Here is a 13,747-nt window from a genome sequence, read left to right on the forward strand (position 1 = left end):
ATTATTTTTGCTTCTATAAAGACAATTATTTCTTAAAAATTATACGTTTTTCGTTCCTCCCCTTTACTTTATTCTTTAGAAAATCTGCACATCTGCTCTGCTTCTTCCTTTTTATCTAACAGTTGTGATTATGGTTTGATTAGATGGTTATTATGCTTACAACATGCAACACAACTTGGCAACTGCAGCAATGCTGCAATTTTATTTATTTATTTTTGTGTTCTTGTCTCAAATGGACTAAAGGGTATATTGGTTGTGTGCCACTGCTTGTGACATTCTAGCTAAAACAACAAAGTTTAGTTTTAGGTTTTTAACTTTCAGATTTTTACATTTATAAGTATTGCTATTTAGCTGTTATCATAAAGCGGTAACATTTATGTAAACTTGTATTGAAGTTTATGTTTAAATCACAAATACTAATTTTTGAACTTTTCTTTAATACTGTGGTTACAGAGTATCTCAGCAGTCGAGCAATACTTGACTGCTTCTTGTTTTGCTGTTGTTTAGCAGCCGTGACTTGTTGACACAAGGTAATGAGACAGGCCGCAATTTGCTTGCACAAGACACACACACACACACCCATCCATACACACACAGTGAGACAACCTGCTCTTGTACTTTTTATAGCATACTTTTGAGCGGTGCACAAATGCCACGACAGAAGCAGTCACAGTTGCCGCAGCAGCAGTCCGCATCAAAGCATGGCCCACATTGGAGGCTTCGACTATGGCGAGAAGCTGCCAGCAATGGGCGCGGGCGTGACCAGCAGCACGGCTCTGGCCATACGGAATTCGACAATAATCGCGCATCGTTTGTCCATCTATTTGCCGCAGCTGCTGTTGCCCACGCGGGATCCACAAAAGGTGCAGTCTTTTGCTGCTCGGCCAGCTGCATAAATGCCTGACGCCTTTCTTTGGTTTGACAGCTCATCATGGAAATCAACTGCCATGTGGCTCAATTCCGTGAGCTGCTCATCTTTATTGGCCAGACGCGCGATTCGCCCGAGCTGCGCGAGAAGATCCGTCGACTGCGACGCAGCTGCGTGGATGCCTGCAAGCAGACGGCGCATCTGATCACGCCGCAGTCCAGGCACAGCCAGGCGGCCAGCTCCAGTGAGTGCCGCTTGCAGCTCCAGCTGCTCTACCAGCTGACGCAGCAGTTCCGGCACGAGCTCATCAGGAGCCATCGGCTTATAGAGCTGGTGCCCTACGACATGACCGACTACTATGGTGAGTGGCTGTAGCTGATCCGAGAAATAAATCTGATCCTGGCGCATTTAGCACCCGCTCGCGGCGCACCCTCGAATCTGGGCAATGTGATTAGCCAGATATTGCTGTGCAAGCAAATCAATCCGGACTTCCAACAGGAGGAGCTGTGCAGCATCAGCAAGGATGCGCAGGAGTTGAGCGAGCTGCTCGACCAGCTGGAATCGCATTTGCCCAGTCCCGCGCCCGCCGACGAACCGGACCTGCATCTGGACCTGCACCTGCCGCACAGCTGTGAGTAAATTGCCGTGTCCACTGAACCATAACAAAAGCCTTGTTCTCCTCATGCTCCCCGCCGAGCAGGCGATGTTAACCTGGCCATGTCCGCCTGGTATAAACACCAGCGACGTCGCAGCTGCCGCAGTCGCAGTCGCAGTCTCTGCTGCTGCCTTGGGTCATCCCACGCGAATTAGCATTAAGCAGGTAAGCGAAGGTCGTGCCGTCGTCTATTAGACTACCGAATACTCTAATCACATTTACAATTTACAATTTTCGTTCTATTTAGTGGCACTTTTCAAATAAATCCATGCAATAAATTTAGTTTAGCTTAGCGTTAACTTATCTGCACTCGTGTACAGGAAATTCCGAATAAAAATATTTTTTGAACTGATAATAATGAATGGGCCAGCGGTTCACTGAATGGGGCTTTACGAATAAAGCATTATCGTAAAATTGCCGGAAAATAAATAATGTAGCTAGCGTTTGCCTTACAGACAACAAAGAACAGGTCGCAAATCGATTAAATCAATTAAAATAGCTTATAACTAACAAAAGTTAATATCAGCTAAACTGATAATAAGCATTACATAAATGAGAACAATAATACAATTATAACACATAATGTTATATATATATTTATATATATATATATATATATATATATACTATATATATATATATATATATAACATTATGTGTTATAATTGTATTATTGTTCTATATATATATATTATACATAAAATGATATAATTTTAGCATCCAAAGTACTTTCGATTTGCGAAAAATCCCAAGTTAAAGCAAAATTCCAATTTTCTGTCGGCAATATAAATTATTATGGAATATTATTAAATATACACATTGTATAAACTGGGGACTTTTTGCTCTAAATGGTTGAAAACCCAAAAACATTTGAATAAAATTTGCGCTAAGACAAAATGTAAATTCATATTTCTGGAATTTCTCATTTCCCAGCAAGCAACTCAACAATTACTATAATTATAATCAGAATAATTATAGCAAAGGTAATTACCTTTATGTAAGCTCTATAAAATTTACAAATTATATGAATCTTAATATATATATATATATATTCAATATTCAATATATATTCAATTCCTGTAAGCTAATGTGTATAGATATAAGTATAATGTATATGCATCGATTAGACAAAGGTCGAAATTTCCAGCCCCATAACTTGGTCGAATCTCATCCAATTTTCAGGAGCTTAGGCCCATGAAAGTTCCCCAGATATTGGTCACAATTTCCCACTCCCTTTCTAGATAAACTGTTATTAATTTTGGGGGAGCATAAAATAAATTATGTCTTGCTTAATGGCTTAGCCTAGGCTTTAGTACATTGTTTCTTACATTATATATATGTACATATAAATATATTTTGAATTTCTGCCATCAATTTTCAACTTTACTCAATAATACCAATAAAATATTGTAATCTTTCTAAGCTGAGGCTCATCCTAGAATATAAATGTTTATGTACATTAATTAATTTTTAATTTGCTCAATTATAAATTTTGGTGGTAGACAAAATAAATATATTTTGCTTTATGATTTGTGTCTGGGCTTATGTAAATAATTTCTGGCTATATACATATATATTTATTTTTTTAACTTAGCTCATTTTGTTATAACAGTTGTTTTTTTTGTTTGTAGTTATATACAGATTTGCTGGCATATCAATTGCCACTAATTATTTTCCATTAAGCGAAATATAATTATTCCGTAAATTTGTTTTTGCACACTTTGGCATTTTCCGGTAAATTAGGTGCCCACACAGCATTACCAATATATATATATATAAATATAGATGATATAATGGCAAAATGCTGCACAATGCTGTAAACTAACAGCGCTCACTGTGTGCGTGTGTGTGTGAGCAAACCTGTAGCCAGCTACAAGGAAGTGAATGTGGCACAAGGCAATAAACTATATGTGTGCTTGTGTGTGTGTATGTGTGTGGTATACCGTTAAAACGGCAAAGCTAAATAAATGACAGTTGGAAGATTAACGAGCATTAAATTAAATTACCACTAAATAAATTTATATGCAAACGCATATATAAAGTCCATTTGTTAGGTTCACAAAAGTCACGATGATGAAATTTGTGCCCATTTCGAATAATAAAAAAAAAAGCAAAAGCTAAAAGCCCTCGGGAACACACTATCTGATGTGTGTTGATAAGGCCAGGCGTGTGTTAAGCCCTACTTGACGATTATATATAGCATATATATATTTGCATATGGTACATATATTTATGTACATATATAAAGAGTGTAAGGCGAACACGCCTTCAAAAAATACAATTACAATTGTTGAATATATTTTAATTTTAAAAATATGCTTTTGTCTTTTTACAAAACATATCTCTACATTAAAAATATATAGTATATATATATATATATGTGTGTATGTATGTGTATACTTTATGCAGCTATAGTAGTATATATACATATATGTATATATATGTTTATGTATATGTGTATATATAAGGTATAAACTTCTAGTATATAGTATATGTCATATGGATTTTCACAGAAAATCTTCAACTTTCTTTTGAGTAATGCTTACTTTCCCAATTGTTTTTCTTTTCATTTTCATATATTTTTTTTCTCTTCACTTTTCAGCTTGGTTTTTCTTTGTGCGTTGCTTTTCTGTGTTGAGCATTAGGCGTTCTACGGAAGATTCTTTGTTTTTATTTTGAATATTTCTGTTTGTTGCAATAATTCTCCAACGAGTTGTTTATCAAATTTTTTAACATTTTGATTTTGATTTGGCAAATGTGTTTTTTGTTTTGACACTAAGCAAAAGCAACAACAACAACTAAAATGTTAACAATTAGGTATTTAAATCGTTGGACTTTCTTTGCGTTTTTTAGCTACAATTATTAAATTCACTATTTGTTAATGAACATTTTGCGTTTAGATTTTGTTTTCTCTCTCTCTCTGGCTAATATCACCGTTATCACTGCGCAGCGCGGCGCTTAAACTGGACTTAAGTTCAAGCTAAATGTAGTCTCTTCTTCTTGTTCAATATGTATGTGTTTCTCTGTGTGTGTGTGTGGCCGTAATTACAGTATAAACAAATAATTAATTAACTGCTTAACGCTAATTCAACACAAGCTACATTAATTCGCAAAAACTCGAACGCGTGCACAACAACAAAAACTGTTTTCAGTAGAAGAAGAATAATAAAAATAAAAAAAAAAACACTAAGAACTAATAAAAAAAGCTTAGTAAATTAAGCACTAAATTTAAATATGAAGTGTGTGTGAGAGAGAAAGAGAGAGAGAAAGAGATTCTCCAGTGGCGTCCACGCGCTCGTTCCTCCTCTGCGACTCTCTCTAATGCAGCAATAAAATAATAAATGTTTGTTTTGTTGGCTCATGTTTATGTATGTGTGGCATGTGGCATGTGGCAGGTGGCTGATAATGCATGTGCTTGTGTCTAGTTGGCGCCAACACGTTTTGAAAAGGAACACTGTACTAGAGTACGCCGGCCCGGCGCGAACGCTTCAGAGACGCGTCATTTTATTTGGCGCCGTCGACGATGCCGTCGACAGCTGCTCCAGGCGCGAGCACAGTTCCTGCGCCAGACGCAGCTGATGCGCTGCGGCAGCGGCAGCGGCACAGGATGTGGCCGTTGTGGCCGTATTGCTGGCAACGGGCAGCTGCTGCACAGCAGCGGCCATCGCCTCCGGGAAACTGAGGCAGACGCCGACCCAGCGCGCTTTACTGCATGCATGCGACTGCAAGGGCGAGAAGAAGAGGGGGTTAGCTATTGTTGCACTCAGTGCTCAGGCATGCGGCAGGCAACACTCACCATGGCAAAGTCACGTTTCCATTGGACACCGCACTGGCCATCGCACAGGGGACAGGGACGCTCCAGGCTGTAGCCGCCGCATTCGCTGCAATCGAGCGATACATGATCATCGGTCCAGGAGACGCCGCATGTAAAGCAGGAGCCCAGATGCTGGCGCAGCTCCTCAATTGTCAGCACATTGTCCATGTTGATCTCCAACGGGCTGCCAACCAAATCCGGCAACGAGGCAGACAGACCCAAGCTGTGGTGACTGCAAGCAGAGAGAGAGAGAAGACGCACATAAGCACAATGCATTCGTTCAGACTTAAGACTTTAATTAACTTAGTTTAATATTCATTTAACTAGATTGATGGGTGGTAACACAAATGCTAACAGCTTAAAGCAGCTCGCAGCTGCTGCTGACTACAATTTGGGGCAAGGTAATCTTTTACTTTCCCAGCAGATAAGATAAAAGAGCTTAACTCTATAAATCTCAGATACGTTTGCTCCTCAAAGGAAAGACAAATTGTATTTTAATTAATTGAATATTAAATAAATCAAATACATTAAACTTTTACTATATAAAGGAGCTCAACTATAGGCTCATTGCCTCAACCTATTCTGATATAATCCCATACAAGTCTGTATGCCCTTTGGGCCTAACATTCACCCCGAGGCGCACCTGGCGCAGCGAAAGGCAGGCCATGACCTTGCACGGTGGGCGGACATTGGGGAATGGCGTGCTCTGTCGCTGGCGTGATTATGATAATGAGCAGCATGACGGCGACGAGACGGCGAGACGACAGCGGCGTTTCGGGACTGTACCAACGACAGACGACGAGTCAGCCAGCGAGTCAGCGACAGCTTTCGCCCGATCATGTGAACGTCGCGGCGTCGCCAGCCTTTATTGTTGGCGCAAGAGAGCGGCAGATAAACACAGAGAGAGAGAGAGAGAGAGAGAGAGAGAGAGAGCGAGTGAGAGCGTCGGCTGAGAGCTTATGATAATGCCCCTTTGCCTGGTATCAGACTAGAACAACAACAAAAACATAATGCAGTATGCGGCATTTTGTTAATGGCAGCCAAAGTCGGGGCCAAGTTGATTTGTTGGTTGTACTCTGCACCCTGTTCGCGATTAGATTGCAAAACTATGAATGGGGGCCCATGCATAAGCGCAGGCATTAAGCATTTGACAGCCACTGTGACAGTCACTGTTACAGCCACTGTCAGCGACACGGTTCGCGTTAACTGTCAATTCTCCATAACTGGCCCTGACTTTGTTTACGAAGCCCACTAACAAAAATTTCGCACATCCAGCGAATGTATCATTAACGGGGGAAGGGGCTAATGAACAAAAAGGGGGGGTTCGGCGATTGTCACTCAATAAAAACGGAAATGGCGCTTCCAGCTAAATACAGCCGTGAATCACAAGGCGTATGAGCAATCTGGCCATAGATAGATATGCTGATACATACATATGTATCTGTATCTGCATCTGTATCTGTATCTGTGTGTGTTTCGCAATGTATCTATTAGCTAATCTATCTGTGTAGCTGTAACTGCGTATTTATTGGACATATAATGCACATGTATCTCAACTTTTACTTACGCCAGTGGACTGCAAATGTCGGCAATTTGGGGAGCGTGTACGCTGGCACTCGACATAGTTGCTGCTGTTGCTGTTGCTGTTGCTGTTGGCACTGCAATGAAAAACCAGAAATAAGGAAAAACATTAATACCAAAAATTAAATCACAAAGCGAGCGGGTATCCCCGCAAATACATATACCATATGTCAGGGGCAAAACGAGTAAGTTAAAAAAAAATAATAATCAAAATCAAAATACAGGTAAACAAACGCACGAAGGTAAACAAGCTAGCTGTGCAGCTGCTGCGAGTGTTGTGAAGTTCATTATGATTATGTGTGTGTGTGTGTGTGTGTGTGTGGGTATTATAAAACACTTAAATGTCACACAAAAACAAAAAAAAAAACAAAATACATTGTTTGCATTGACCAAAGCCAAGCACAACTGTACCAAGACAACACTTGCTTTCAACAATTTTCCAGCTTAATGGTCAATATACTTTAAGTGCTGGTCAATAAACGACATTCTGCAATATATAATTAAGAAAACGCACAAAAATCCGGTTGAAAGCGCCAACGTAAAGGCCACACACAACTCAACACAGCTTGTGTATTGAGATGCGTCATAGCAAATTATTGTTATACCCTGTAAACATTAATTTAGGTATGGCGAAGGCAATTAAATTTGAGTTTTACATTTCCAACTAAATTGTCATGGAAGCTGTGTATGTACATCGCCGATAGATATATACATATGTGTGTATGTGTATATGCAATGCATTGGTGTATTTTTAGCTTAATGGCGGCACGAGCGTCGTGTCTGCCGTTGGACAGGGGTTTCACGGTTTATTGTGGGTGAGGGGGGGTCGGTGGGATGTCGATGTTGTGTGCAAATCTTTCTGATTTTGGCAGCATTGCAAAATTTTTATTTTTGACACTCTGCGGACAACACATGATTGCGTCCGTTGCCTGCCGAACATCATATAATTTCCCTGTTTTTTTTTTTTTACTTGTTTTTATTGTTGCTATATTTAGTGGATCATGTGAGACGGAGACGCGCATTTAAAAATGTTATCAAATTAACGGTACGTGCTAAATTTAAAGCTCAAGTGTAAAAAATAAAGAGACTGCAACAAGTTGGCCGCATGCAAATGTAAATGTTATGTTAATGTTATGTTAATTGAGTGCATTTATAAAGTGTGCTGTGCATCGGCAATGAAGTTTTCAAAGCAAATGGCGGGCAACGCAACTGCAACTGTAAACTCTAACTTTTTTTTTTGCACACGCTCGCACTCGTGTAGAGACAGATATGTATATGTATGTATGCATACATTCATATGTATATGATTGTTTCTATATATAGACTTGGCATGCAATGCGGCAGCCTGCAACTCACAACTAGTTGCATTTAATTAAATTTGATGTGCTTTATTTATAGAAGGGCACACACACACACACACACACATACACGCATCTGTATGTGTGTGTGTGCTGTTGAGTTTATTTTGGGCACGGAAATACTTACAATTTGTTGTGGTTGCTGTTAGCTGCTTTTACAGAATATCTGATTGCTAACGGCGCAAAAATATTTATTATGCGCTATTAATAATCCAAATTTGGTTGTATTGTTATATAGTTGGCCTTGCGTAAGCGACAACAATAATGAAATTGCTTGTACAATTGCTTTTAAATAATTGCAATTAAAAGTTTGCTTTTGGTTTTTTTTTTTTTGTTTAACTTTTCACACACGCGCTTCGCAACAGTTAAACACACGAAATTCGCACAAAATATGTTTTGGTAAATGTTAATAAATATTGTGACAGAAGCTGCAGCACACTTTTATAGTTGGGCTTTCTAGTTGGAATCTGTTTTTGTTTTTATTTAAACTTGCTGTAGTTTAACAAAAGCCTAAAGACCAAGTGGCGTGCACGACAACACAAAAATTACTCAAATGAAGTCGCTGATTGCCACTCGCTTTTATAGCAAATTCAGCGGACGTGTGCGAGCGAGAGAGTGAGCGAGCAACAGTAACAGCAAGCTGTGAGTGAGCGCAGTGATATTGCAGCCGCTGTTGCTGAGTGCGAGAGAGCAAACGAGCGAGCGATCGAGTGCTCACAGCTGTATATGTGTATGTGTGTGTGTGTGTGTGGGCATGACAAAGCAAAGCTAACGAACTTGTCAGCCTGAAATTTGAAAATGCGCACCAATACACTAACACACTAAAAACTGCGAAACGCAGAACGGCGTGGCATAGGGTAAATCAAAGTTAATGCCAAAGAAAAATAAAATAAATAAAACAGAAACCAAGTCAGCAGATGCTGGCCAAATTGACGCTATATGTAAGTGTGTATTTATGTAGTTGGCAACAGAGGCCGATGATAAGAGCAACAACACCAAACAACTGTTGTTTCTTTTGCCACTCTTCGCAAGAGCATATACTGTGAGCAGCCAGTGAGAGCGAATGAGAGAGCGCGATAATAATTGAGAGCGCGCGCGCGCGCGCGTTCGTTTAACGGTCAAACCGCAAGGCAACAAAAAAAAAAAAACAAAAATATTGAAACCCCAAACGCACACACACACACACACACTGATACTCTACACTACGTATACGCCGCGTGGAACAAGTCTAGTACATTGACTAAATGTAAACTCGAGGGGTTGTTGACGTAGATGATTTGGACAAGAAAATACAGGCAAAACAAAAAAAAAACACGGCGCAGCAACAAGCGTCAGCAATGACAGCGTTTCATTTGAATAACAAATAATATATGGCCGGCGACAGGTAGAGTACAGCAGGGGGTGCAGGGACAGGCAGACAGGGCAAAGAGATCATCAAATTCGGCCAACAGCAGGTAACATAAATAAGCGCGACCTGCGCTTTATGACTTAACTGGAACTGATTATCCCATGCACGATGCTTATCTTAAATATAATATGTACACATAATCTTATCGACGCGTGGTTCTGAATCAAGCATGAAATCTAAAACACCTGTATAGGCAGCCCATATCAAAGTCTAAGCTATATGAAGCAGGGCAAACCTCGCCCCTTGTTGGGCGAATGGAAATTGCCAACGCAAGTGCTAAAAACCAACTACAATATATTCGCATGTTAATCGGGATTTGTGTGTTTTGGTTTCTTTTTTTTTTTTTTTAATTTATTTTTTATTTGTTGCACTTTCGCAGTCTACACGAGTCGCGCGTCGCGTCAGTCGCAGCTCAAATTTCGCTGGGGTCTACGAAAAACCGGAGCAGCCAGAGATCAACTCAAAAGTGACCCTCGCCAAAAATAATGCAACTCAGCAGCAGCTACGTCAACAGAACCGCGTTCTCGCACACACACACACATACAGATAGAGACAAACTTGCATTTGATATTATAAACAATTGATGTTTATTTAGAAGGGCATAGAACATCATCGTCGTCATCATGATCCTCTACTTCTGTCATATGCCAACGGCACACTTTTTGACTGGCATTCAACTTTGGATGCGGCGCAGTTTCGCATTGTTGTTGGGGCCAGATTTACATTCATATATTTTCACTCGGAGGGGAAGACCATTGTCATCTGAGAAGGTCGCGCGGCAATTACTTGAAACACCTCTCCGCAGCGCTCAAAAAGATTGCGTCAGACAACAGACGTGAGCGATATTAATGTGTACCAATAAGCCACAGACAAAACAATGCACGAACAAACATATAGATATATATATATATATATACATATACATCTATATATATTTATAACAAGTCGAACCAAATAATATTTAAACAATATTTTGCAAACCTTTTAAAAAGTTATTAAGTGTTGAGCTGCGTTCGTATTTGTTGTGTATTTGTGATACATATTTGAGTTACCTGCTTGAAATATAAATATATGCACATATACTATGTACATATGTGCATGCACAGGTCGCTTGAGAGCTAGCTTCATGCAAAGGTTGCAACCCTGGCAGCTATGTAAAACAATTTCCAAAAATAAATATGCTCAGTTTTCATTTACTTCATTTGTTTGTATTGCTAAATATAGTATTCCTAGGATATAGAATATATTAGCTCGTATCCCTATGTTACTTATACTTGCCTATGATTCGAACCATTTGCTGGTTCAGGCGAAATATATTCTCTGAGAAATTATATTCTTTGTCATTTAATAACTGCATTTATAAATTTCCGCAGCTTTCACACATTTTCTTATCATGGCCGTAAATTTCAATTATAGCCATTAAATTTGCATACGAGCTTATGAATACCAAATACCAAAATGAGTGACAAAAGCGTTTCACCTATATTTCACGATCGTTAGCGAATTAATAATAAAACCCGTACTCTTAAAGCAAACCTCGTTGAATTGTGAATATGCGCATTCGCCAAAAAGGTAACAGATACAGATACAAGTGCTGCTTAAAGACATGCGCTTCCTCTTGAAGTCTGCAACAGTTGAAACAACTCGTTTTCATTTGTTTCACAAACGCAGCTATGCAAACAAAGCTGCTCCTGCAAGTGGCTGTCAATTGTAAATAAATACATATTTATTGGATGGATGATATGTTTGCCTGCTAAAAGGCTGCGATCAGATGTTGTGCGCCAAATGTGCCGCCCCAGCTAAAAACACAAAAGCCGTTGACGTCATTGTGCAAAAATCAGGAAAAGCAGCGACAATATAACAGTACACCCACAAAAAATGAAGAAGGTGCCACAGATGCATTGTTTTGATCAGTGGATCAGTCACGGGTGATTCACGACTTACACAGAAATCTAGCAACAGCAAATATCAGACTGAGAAATTCCAAATTAATGGCGCCAATCAAATGCAAATGAGTTCAGCGCAAATCGAAACGAGTTTTGTTTTTTTTTTCTTTTCAAAATAATATTTCTATATATAAAATATTTTGCGGGCTTCCCTCGCTGATAGATTTGTGCGCACAAACGTTCCAACAATTGTTGACTTAATTTATGCGGGGAAAAAAATATCTAAACGTAGTTAGTATGAATATATTACGACTCAATGTATGTATATTGATATAGTAGATAGCGGTCTTCCATTGAGCCGCCGCAAGATGAGAGTGAAGTGAAAAATAAAATAGCTATTAACTCACGAGTTGATAGATAGATGGATGGGAAAGATAATGCACAGCTGTTGACAATGGCAATTAGAAGTGTGCGAATTTTATATATGAACGACGGGGCATATTAGAAATAAAAAGTTCCGATACCCTGAACTTAAGCCCAACGTCTCTTCATGCATCGCCATATTCTGCGTATTTGCATATGCGTCTGTATTTGCTTCGCAAATAGTTGAGCTCAAGAAATTTGCATGGTTTCATGGATAGAATGATCTGCATAAAATGAAAAATTGTTTGAATTGCGGAAAGAACCTGTGAGCTAATATTTTAGTAAAAACTAGAGGAACTAGTTTTTGATATATAAGAAAAACATGTTTTATTCCAGCATTCGAAGCATATTCGGATCGCTAACATAGTTTTAAATAACATTCTGTTAAATAACATAGAGAACCACTGTAACACTCTATTTGAACAGTCTTTTATTAACATGATGTTAGCAAAACTAACAGCTGTTATGCAAAAAATGTTATTGCAATATACGTAATGGTTTTTCAGAGCATTATCGGCAATCTACGTCCCAATCAAGCCCTAACGTACTAGTATTTTGAATTGCTTAAGAGTTTTATCAGAATGTAAAATATGTTCCGATTATTAACAGGGCTTGACATGACTGTAAAAAGCCGGAATGCAGTTAGTGTACGAATAAAAACAGCTGTTAATTCAATAAGCATTGTTATTTGCACATTTGCAACCACATTTCCAAACCATTTGCCATACAAATTGCAATGTTATTAGATATTGATAAATTACATAGGCCAAGGCCTTATCGTTAATATGGCGTATGTAATCAATCTTTTATTGATTGGCGATAATGTGGGGCATGTCAGCTGGCATTTAGCGTTAAACAACAGGAATTTGGCGAGTAAGTTGAGTTGTTTAGGAAAGTTTTACACTTTGTACACGGCCTACATCAATTATACTTTTATCTTAGCTATATAAAGAACGAGCTATAAAAGCTTTCGATTAGGAATTAACAAATGTTTTTGAAACTGTTTTTAGTTATTGATGATTTTCTATAATTGTAGACCACTGAGGGGCGTGTTTGCGATAATTCTAGAAAACTTTTCTGGTGCGATTCAATCAAATCAATGCTCCAAGTAGTCACATGTGAAAGCTATTCAACTAATGTTTAACTCAATTACCTGCATCATTTATGATACAATGGATCCATTATGCAGCTGGGAGATAAGTTTCTCTATATACGCATAAATTATATATATGTTATATACATTGTTATCCCCCGCACATATATGTATTCACATTTATTTGTGCATATAGAATTCTTGGGAATTGTTATAAAAATACTCTCAGGGCATTGCTGGCGTCACATTATGCATAGTTACATACATATATAAATATATGTATATATACTTAACGTACTATTTATTGAACTGAATATAGAACTTTTAATATTTGTACTTTGAGTATAGTATTACATAGGGAATTGCCCCACACGGCGCGTACATTGAACGCTATAAAGTCCATGTACGTATTTCGTATTATCTGAACCGCATTTGCATCGCGAAATGCGCAAACCAAATAGTAACAAATAGAAAAAAAACCCTAGACGTAATTAGAACAGGCCTCCACATTTTGGGTACAGCCCCCGGCACATTTATAGAACCAAAAACAATTTAAATAGAGTTTGGGATTTGGTCGCAGAATGTGGAACAAAGAACGTATAGAGTAAGTATATTATATATAGTTATATATATCTTCAAATTTAGATCATATATTAGACCT

The 13,747-nt window shown here is 38.6% G+C and overlaps 2 protein-coding genes across 5 annotated transcripts in view; one reads left to right on the forward strand and one right to left on the reverse strand.

Annotated features, from left to right (window-relative positions):
* The first annotated feature begins 676 nt into the window (after positions 1-676).
* Positions 677-2,074, forward strand: LOC6628210 (uncharacterized). 2 transcript variants are annotated; one of them, XM_032438482.2, is made up of 5 exons: positions 677-863; positions 926-1,229; positions 1,281-1,499; positions 1,569-1,688; positions 1,771-2,074. In XM_032438482.2, exons 1-4 carry the CDS (start codon positions 702-704, stop codon positions 1,676-1,678), a joined length of 795 nt encoding a protein of 264 aa, XP_032294373.1. In that variant the 5' UTR covers positions 677-701; the 3' UTR covers positions 1,679-1,688; positions 1,771-2,074. The 2 variants fall into 2 exon arrangements, with proteins under 2 accessions (XP_032294373.1, XP_002052939.1); XM_002052903.4 differs by having other exon boundaries at positions 1,569-2,074.
* A 2,207-nt stretch (positions 2,075-4,281) lies between these two features.
* LOC6628254 (protein pinocchio) overlaps positions 4,282-13,747 on the reverse strand; it is a 54,122-nt gene continuing 44,656 nt past the window's right edge. For 2 of the 3 annotated variants that reach the window (XM_070209052.1, XM_015173071.3), the window contains 3 exons: positions 6,905-6,995; positions 5,320-5,569; positions 4,282-5,245 (listed from right to left, as the gene is read on the reverse strand). In XM_070209052.1, coding sequence (XP_070065153.1) covers positions 5,012-5,245; positions 5,320-5,569; positions 6,905-6,995 — 575 coding nt within the window. In that variant the 3' untranslated portion in view covers positions 4,282-5,011. Of the gene's footprint in view, positions 5,246-5,319; positions 5,570-6,904; positions 6,996-8,403; positions 8,818-13,747 lie in introns of those variants that run through there. The other variant, XM_015173070.3, reaches the window with a different exon arrangement.

The sequence above is a fragment of the Drosophila virilis genome, chromosome 4, assembly GCF_030788295.1.
Source record: "Drosophila virilis strain 15010-1051.87 chromosome 4, Dvir_AGI_RSII-ME, whole genome shotgun sequence".
NCBI lineage: Eukaryota > Metazoa > Arthropoda > Insecta > Diptera > Drosophilidae > Drosophila > Drosophila virilis.